Source organism: Talpa europaea, assembly GCF_964194135.1.
Source record: "Talpa europaea genome assembly, chromosome: 9".
Taxonomy (NCBI): domain Eukaryota; kingdom Metazoa; phylum Chordata; class Mammalia; order Eulipotyphla; family Talpidae; genus Talpa; species Talpa europaea.
Genome location: NC_140076.1, coordinates 32,437,977 through 32,447,057, shown reverse-complemented (window position 1 = coordinate 32,447,057; position 9,081 = coordinate 32,437,977). Strand labels below are relative to the sequence as shown.

Genomic DNA, 9,081 nt, shown 5'->3' with positions numbered 1-9,081 from the left:
GAGAAAGAGAAGGAAGAACAGAGGACCTGGAGGCCAATGGTGGCCCATTTAAGGGCCAGGGCAGCTTACCCAACATAGAGGTCTGACCATTCTTCAGGAGATCTTTAAACCTTCTGCATTTGTCAGCTCCATATCCTCACAGCTCCTATGATAATCTCATGGTGCTAAACCCACCAGTTTTACTCCCTTTAATTTCCTTTGGAGAAAAAAAAGCAAAAATTCCTAAAGAAAACCACATACTGGGAATTATTTCAAGTTAGGGTTGTCCTCCTGCCCTCTGACTATTCACCCATCTGAGTGCTCAAGTGCTGAACACAAGGAAGGATTACAGGTGGAGAAGCAGGATAACCTGTGGCTGGCAACATGTAGAAGAAGCAATGAAAGGCTTGACTAAGCCAATGGGACCAAATGCTGGATTGTGAGATGTTCTAGAGTAGGAGAGGATGGTGGCAGGTATGAAAGGGTTGAGGTCTCAGGGAAGGCCTGGCATATTATGGATACTTGCAAAATGAATGAATGAGTGAATAGACCAATAAATAAAAGGTCTAGGTGCCAAAGGATTCTGAATAATGATGTCTTATGTTCACACATGAGTTGGATTTACCATTTTACTTAGGTCTTAATCATTGTTTTCTCATTTTAGTCTTATAACAGTTCCCAAAGAATAAACTTGTTCAGTTTAATGGGGAAAAGGCTTAGGAAAAGATAAAGGGTGTTTATTCTTTGGTTAGTTGGTTCTCAGTCAAATTGAACTGTTTGGGCTTGATCTTTGGAGCTAGGAGTCTGAACTGGATCTTTCCTGGAAATGTTCATGCATTTGCTGTTTTGGCTTTTTCCCCTCAAAAGTCAGTTCAGGAACTTCCTCCTACAGGACACTCTCCTAGACCACCATTGTCTCCAGATTTAGTTAGATGTTTCTTGGGGATTTTCTCAGCCAGAGTTTCCTTCTGATTTATCCTTTGTATGCTGCTTTGTTCCTCTAGATTCACGTGATTTTTCAAACTCTTATCTGTGGCCACTCAGACTTTGGACACTATGTCTGATTCATATTTGTTTTCCTCATTCTCAGCACAGGGCTTAACCCAAGTAAAGTGCTCAGTAAATATTTACTAAGGAAGAGTGGAAGGAGCTGGGTTCCACCCCAATTCTGAGACATTTGGGGTAGGTGCAGTGATGGGGTGATTCTGAGTTGTGTGCATTTCCTCAGTGATGCTGGGATGGAGAGTGGGTATGTGTATGGCAGAGTGACCATGAACAGATTGGTGACTCAGAGTGATAATGGAGGTTTGTGTCTCTTCTGCAGATGGCTTCAGTAACTGATGGTAAAGCTGGAGTCAAAGATGCTTCTGACCAGAATTTTGACTACATGTTCAAACTGCTCATCATTGGCAACAGCAGTGTTGGCAAGACCTCCTTTCTCTTCCGCTATGCGGATGACACCTTTACCCCAGCCTTTGTCAGCACCGTGGGCATCGACTTCAAGGTGAAGACAGTTTATCGCCATGAAAAGCGAGTGAAGCTGCAGATATGGGTGAGTCCTGGGCATCTTGTGAAGGACTGTCCTGGGAGGTAACTAGTCTGCTGATAAAAGGGCTGGGAGCCCAGGTTGGATCTTGTGTATCTTATGGCTTCAGGTACCAGTGCTGTTTCAGATTTGACCCGTGGGATGTCCCTTGCTGAATTTATACAAGTTTGATTACCTCTGGGGTATTGGTTCCTTCTGCTGCTGAACTATGCAAGAGGATTTATCTTAGCCTATACAAATGAGTGAGCAAGAATCTGGGCTTTGGAGTTAGAGACCTGGGTTCAAATTCTAGTTCTGAAACTTATCAGTCGTGGAATCTTGACTAAATTACTAAACATCTCTTGTATCACTCTTTCCTCTGGCAATTATAATAGTATCTACAGCATAGGTGAGTTGGATGTTTAGCATAGTTCCCAAAGCATAGTAAATGTACAATAAATGCTAGCAACTCTATCTGTAATCTATAGACAGGTAACAAATCTCTTCAAAACTGGATGGGTTAAAACAACAATGATAACTCATTATCACACAGTTTATGTGGATTAAATTGTCAGGAGTAGTTTGGTTTCTGGCCTATAGCCTTTCCTGAGGTTACTGAAGGCTTGAGAGGGGCTGCAGGATGACCTCCCAAGGAGGATTATGCCCAAGTCTGATTTTGGCCAGTAGCAGGAGGCCTTAGTTCCTTCCCATTTGGCTCTCTCCATAGAGCTGCTGAAGTGTCTTGGCTTTGGTATTGGCTTTTCCCAGGTGAAGACAGCCAAGAAACCAAACAGTAAGTGGCAAAGTCTCTTATTACTTAGCCTTAGAGCATTCTATCCATCACGGACTCACTGTAGAAGGAAACTACATAAGGGTATGAACACTAAGAGGAAAGGAATCATTGAGGACCATCTTGGAAGCTGGTTATCTCAGAAACTTTTATTTGTGTCTACTGATGGTGCTAATAAAATACATACATACATTGATTTGGGATGACATAAAAACATGTAGATAATATACTTTTCAATAATAAATTAGCACTGAGATTGGAAATTTTGAAAATTTAGTGATTTAAAATATTTAAAACATGTATTATTATTCGTCCATTCGAGGTGTTAAATGTACATTGGTACATTATGAATATATCTTATTGGCATAGTCTGTCTATAGTACTTTTTTGTTTTTATGAACTATTTCCATATATTAATATTATCTCACAATAACACAATGGGGCAGATATTATTATTATTTTTTTGATTGATTTATTTATTTATACAAGCACTGAGTACAGTCAGAAGCGCGGGAGGGTGAGAGAATTCACCAGAGCCAGAGCGGGGAGCAGAGCAGGCAGAAGGACCAAAGTACACTGCTGAGGGGAGCAGCGGGCAGCAGGAGAGGTCTGCGCGCCATGTGGGACCCTCCTCTGGTGGCCGGGGAGCAGCCAGGGATCGAACCGGCGCTGCAGAGGCTGTGAGCAGCTTCACAACCCAGCGCTCAACCCCGGCGCCATGGGGGAGGCCCAGGGCAGATATTATTTTAAAACATTCTTGGGCAGCTCTTCTCCAGGGTTCCCCATCTGTATCTATGCAAGTGTCTCTTTTTTCTTTTCCTAGTAAACCTGTCCCTTTAAAATGTAAAAAAGCAAAAACAAATAAACAAAAACCCAAAACACTCCTGAATTGACTATGGTGGAGGTCTGTGGGTGCCAAAGTGGGGGGAAAACTATCGTGACTACACCTGAGGGAAGAAAAGGCAAACAAGGATATAAAATAATAGTATATCATTAATTATAAAGAAAAGAAAGGGGCCTCCCTGGTGGCACAGGGGTTAAAGTCTCAGCGCTATCAAGCTATCAAGCAATCGCCAGCCACTGTGGCATGAATTTGATCCCCAGCTAGGGAGCTACCCACACGGTGCAGCAGACCTCTCTGTCTCGCCCGCTGCTCCCCTCAGCAGTGTGTTTCAGTACATCTGCCTGTTCTGCTCCCCACTCTGTCTCTGGTGAATCCTCTCACCCACACCTCTGGCCTACACCCCAGTTTTTATATGCATAAATATATAAAATAAATCTTAAAAAAAAGACAAATAGAAAAACAATTAAAACACTCCTGTTTTGCAGGGGGAAAATGCAGATTTAGAGGTTAATTAACTGACCTTAGGTCAACCCAAACAAATACCAAGTGGGATTTCAACCTCCTGATTCTAAATTACATGTCTTTTTTCTATACAATACCTGGTAGGCCTTGTGTAACCCATATTTCTGTAACAGTTCATTTTTATTTATTTATTTATTTTTAAATTTTTAAATTTTTTTATTTTTATATTCCCCAAACAATTGCAACCCCTTTATTTTGACCCCAATCCCTCCCCCCCGCCCCCTAAAAGTTACTCTCTATTAAAGGCATTGAAGAATTATATATCATTAGAAATGAGGAAGCCATACAGATCATCTAGTTCACAGGGTCTAGAAGTATGATCTCCAGATCATCAGTATCGACGTGACCTGGGAATTTGTTGGAAATGCTAATTCCTAGCCTGCACTCAGCCCAGTAAATCAAACTCTGGATTATGGCCCAACAATCTGTGTTCCAACAAGCCTTCCAGGTGGTTTTGAGGCAGGCTAAAATTAAAGAACTACTGATTTAGTTTAACTACCTCATGGTGAGAATCAATAAGCATTATTAAGTACTATTATGTGCCAAGTGCTTCCACTTGTGTTATCTCACATCATTTTTGCAGCCAATGCACCGAGGGGGGTGAAGCACAGGATATTTGGGGCATGTGAGCAATACAGTGAAACTGGAGCAAGGCTTCGTAAGAGCAGGGAGGGGGTGCTGGGAGGGAAGTCTGCTGGAGAGGCTATTTGGGGGTGGACTGGAGTCAGGGAGGCCACGTACAACAAGCAGAAGGTTCTTGCCAGGGGCCAAAGTGTACACGCCTGGTGACTCCTTAGGGAGTTGAAGAAACTATTATTAGAGTTTATTTTTATCTGTGAATATAAAATACATTTTTACAATATGAAATAACACAGATGTCTTTGTTTGATCTCTGCATCAGATGGTCACATTTCCTACCCCTGAAAAAATCTTCAGATAGGAGAGGATTGTTCTGCCCTTGTAAGGGATTGGCAGAGATGGTGCCTGGCACTCTTTCATTCATTTTCAGCCCATGGTGAGAGCTTTTGCAGTCTTCCTCTTAAGTGGAAGAAGAATAATCTTATTGATTATCCTACCTACTTTTAACTAAATGAACCCTCACAGGGGATACGTGCCATAAAAGAGTCCTACAAAGAAACCTCTGATTGAAACCTCTGATTGAAGACTGTACTGATTATAGTGAGCCCAGAAAATGGCTGAAGTGATGCTTTTCTGACGCCCAGCACAAGTTCATTGTCAGCTATATTCCAAGGCAAAAATCAATGATGATCTAATTAGATATGACATAGTTAATCAGATTGCTTTGTCTAAAAAATAATTTGCAAAAAGGTTGCATGTGCTTTTCTGTAGCAAAAAGTTTTGTGTTGTTTGTAAATTTAAATGTATTTCATTTTTAATGTGTTTTAACATCTTTTGTGTACAGAGCATATACATATGTGTATATATGTATGTGCATGCATAAAATCTAAATAACTATACAAGTATTGTGGGTACTGTGCCTATGTTTTTCTCGTTTACTGGGTATAAATTTGGAGACCTTCACCACAGGCACTGAAGGCATTGACAAGGGCATATTTACATTTTAGAAAAATCTCTGGTTTCAGTTTGGAAGGTAGATGGAAGTAAGGCCAAGAATCCAGTGGTTAGAATAAGTTATAAGGACCTAAACTAAGTGTACTCATCTTGTCAGGCTACCACAACAAAATAGTATGGACTGTATGGCTTACACAATAGAAATTCATTTTCTTACAGTTCTGGAGATTGGAAGTCCAGTATCAAGGGTTGATGTCTGGTGAGAGCTCCCCCGTTGGGATGCAGACAGTTGCCTTCTCACTGTTTGCTCCCAAGGTCTTTCCTTGGTGTGTATACTAGAGAGAAAGCGAGCAGGTCCTTTAGTGTCTCTTTTTATAATCCTACTGGATCAGCACCCCATCCTTATGCCCTTATTTAACATTAATTACTTCCTTAGGGTCCCCATCTCCAAATATAGCCACACTGGATGTGGGGGAAGGGAGGTTAGGGCTTCAATATAAATTTGGGGATTTGCGATTTTTTTTTTTAAGCTGTGTGAGCTGTGGTGAGTAGATAATACTCTCAACTCTAAAGGGGCTCTGTGTTACAGGCATCATAACATAGAATGATGCCTGGTACCTGTTAGGAATGCTATTAATGTTAGTTTCCTTTCTTTCTCTGTTCTTGAGCCACAAGCAAAGGGTGACCGGGTCTCCTCCCAAGGTTTCCCACTTGTGGCTCTAGGAGCACTGGAACAGCATCTAGGAATTCACTAGCACTGTTTGAGGTGTAGATTTAATTTTTCCAGCCCATTCAGTTTCTCCGTGGGCACTTCAGAAAGCCATTTTCAGGATGGAAAGTGGAGAGGGGAGATGAAGAGGTTATGAGCATTACTGAGCAGGACCATTCACAAAAGGAGTTTCTATCATCTCTGGGGATGTGGGACAATGAGAACATTGATAGTGTTTTGTTCCCTGGGGGTCCCTTGCCACGTTGGTCCCTGAGAGCCCCCTCTCTTTCCTGAGAGGTTATTATGAATCAGAGAAGAAACCCTTACAGGGGAGGAGAGGGTTGGGGAGAAGTCTCAATAATAGGGAGTGAGAATATACACAGGTGTGAAGGGAGGGAGACTCTGTAACTCCACAGCAACAGACCTGACTGGAGGCCACTTATTCCTGGGTGTTGGTTGCCAAGCAACCCCTGGAGACCTGTGGGAAGAGCAGAGTGAGAGAGGGCCTGCTTTTATCTCTACATGGAGCCCACGGCTATTGGGTCTGGTGCTGGTCAAAGGTAGAATCTGGGGGTCTATGGAGGACTGAGCAGACCTAGGGCTCGGGAATCCAGGGTTCCTGAAGACAGGAGACTTGGATTGACCTTTTTCTTCCATTGGCCTATTTTCCCAACTGTCAAATGAAAATAATCTTTGCTCTCCTTGCCTCATGGATTTTGTGAAGACCAAATGAAAACATGGAAGAGAAAGCCCATGGAGAACTAATAAATCTTGAGTAGATCAGAAGATCTATGGCTATTGTCAGCCATGTGAATCCGACTTATTTTTTTTAAAGATTTATTTATTTATGCATACAAGAGCTGGGGTACAGGCCAGAAGTGTGGAGAGTGAGAGGATTCACCAGAGACAGTGGGGAACAGAACAGGCAGATACACTGAAATACACTGCTGAGGGGAGCAGTAGGTGAGGCAGGTGAGGTCTGCTGCACCATGTGGGTTGCTCCCTGGCTGGCTGGGGATAGAACTCATGCTGCAGAGGCTGTGGATTGCTTCACAGTGTGGTGCTTAACCCCTTGCGCCACCAGGGAGGCCCGTGAATCCTACTTATATGTAAACCATTCTTTGTGTCTTTCACCCAGGGGGGTAGTTACCTTTTTAAAGAATGGCTGGTTAAGGTCAGAGATGTCAAGTTATTTGTGTGGAACTGAATAGTAAATTTCATTCTTTCACTCATTCAGTAAACATTATCTGGTGCTCTCTCTGTGCCAGGCATTGTGCTCGGTGTGGGGAAACACCCATCCTGCCCTCATGGAGTTCATGTTAGTAGGGGGCATAGACACTGAGTACATGAATAAAACATAACCAATTTCATTTGTGGTAAGAACCCTGAAGCAAAGAATAGACTTGTTTCAAACTCAGGCACTAAGACTCAGAGCTCAGGAATCACTGAACTGTGATTTAGGTCTCATCCCCAGGCTTGCGGTTGGGTTTCAGACTCAATTCTGTTCACAATTTACAAGGCTTACTTAGCTGATGTTCTTCATCACACCAGCTCACCTGTCAGGGAACACAGTGGGAGGAACTCCCACTATAGGACGATAGAATCTCCTCCTTCCCACTTCTTCCAGTGAGGCTTTTGTGGTAACCAGCATATCAAGAAGACTTTTACAACAGCGTCTCATGTACCCAGGGTGACTTGTATAAAAGACTAGCCAGTCAGCTGTTTGGTCTATCCATCATTCTTTTTTTTTTTTTAAAGATTTATTTATTTATGCATACAAAAGCTGGGGTACAGGCCAGAGGTGTTGGGGGGTGAGAGGATTCCCTAGAGACAGAGTGGGAACAGAACAGGCAGAGTGACTGAAGTACACTGCTGAGGGGAGCGGCAGGTGAGTCAGGAGAGGTCTGCTGCGCCATGTGGGTTGCTCTCTGGCCAGCTGGGGATTGAACTCGTGCTGCAGAGGCCTCAGACAGCCTCATAGATTGCGTCTTAACCCCTTGCGCCACCAGGGAGGCCCCACCATCATTCTTTTATTGAGAGTTTATGAACTCTGTGTTTGGTGAAGGATTTACAGACCACTGTCCTGTCTTCTGGTATCACTAGTTTACTTCCTCTTTCATTCTCTTCAACTCCCTCCTCTGAAGCCGTTGGTTACAATGGTGTTTGTGTATACCTCCATCATTCTATTTGTTTTGCTACATAGGTGAGGATTTTAAAAAGATAATGTGTGTAAAGCACCATTCTAGTGCCTGATATGGTGTAAACCTTCAACAAATAGGAGTTTTTATTAAAGATCTAGGAGGATCAATAATTGATATGCCTTTCTTTCCTCACCTGAGTTTGGAACCAATTGAGAGATAGATGCAGGAATCAGAGAGATGGGGAGTAATGTGCCTGCTTTATTATTGATAAAAGATGGGCTGAAGCACATGGTCTAAATCTTCAGACAAGGTGTTAATACTTCACTCTTTGCTCAGATGGACACACAAACCCAGTCACAGGTGGGCTTGGGCTACTAGCTACAGTTACTCCATATAATATGTATCAAACTTCAAGTAGCTTTGCTCAGACTTATGATACTTAATGCCTAAAGCATCCCATCCGGGTCTGTAGTAGAATCTTCTGTCTTCAGGACAGTCTTGCTTATTGAGGGGCAAAGGAGGTCCCTCCTCCAATAGCTCTTTTTATAATTAAAGTGATAGATAGAAGTAAGCAATAGTGCCAAAGAAAGCTTGGGCAGAATGACAAAGGCTGGGACAAATTGGAAAGGAGTGTTAAGACACTTCCTGGAAATGCTGAATTTCACCAGGATGAGGTGAAATTTTTCCTTCTGTAACCAGGAGCTGGGGACAAGATCGGGGTGAGCTGGGGGTATCAGGCCATCAGCTAGGTTCATTCACTAGCCAACTGTCTTATTCCCTCACAGCTGCAACAATGAATGTTAGGTCACCATATGGCTTTGGAGTCACTTATAAATATTTAAACTAGTAAATATTAAATCCGGGAATATCAAAGGCTTATATGTCAGGGCCAGTAGCATAAGGACACAGTAAGATAATGGGGCTTTGGGATGTGGGAAAGACACCAAAAAACCTATATGAGGGTGGATGGTGGCTCTTGAGCAATCATTTAACAAATATTTACTATGGCAGACATTGGGAGTAGATAAATTAATATGA

The 9,081-nt window shown here is 42.6% G+C and overlaps 1 protein-coding gene across 1 annotated transcript in view; it reads left to right on the top strand.

Annotated features, from left to right (window-relative positions):
- Positions 1–1,303: 1,303 nt before the first annotated feature.
- The window catches only part of RAB3B (RAB3B, member RAS oncogene family), a gene marked incomplete at both ends in the record, with an annotated part of 39,994 nt that continues 32,216 nt past the window's right edge, over positions 1,304–9,081 (top strand). Inside the window, one exon of the mRNA XM_084243916.1 lies at positions 1,304–1,531. Coding sequence (XP_084100042.1) covers positions 1,304–1,531 — 228 coding nt within the window. The remainder of the gene's footprint in view (positions 1,532–9,081) is intronic.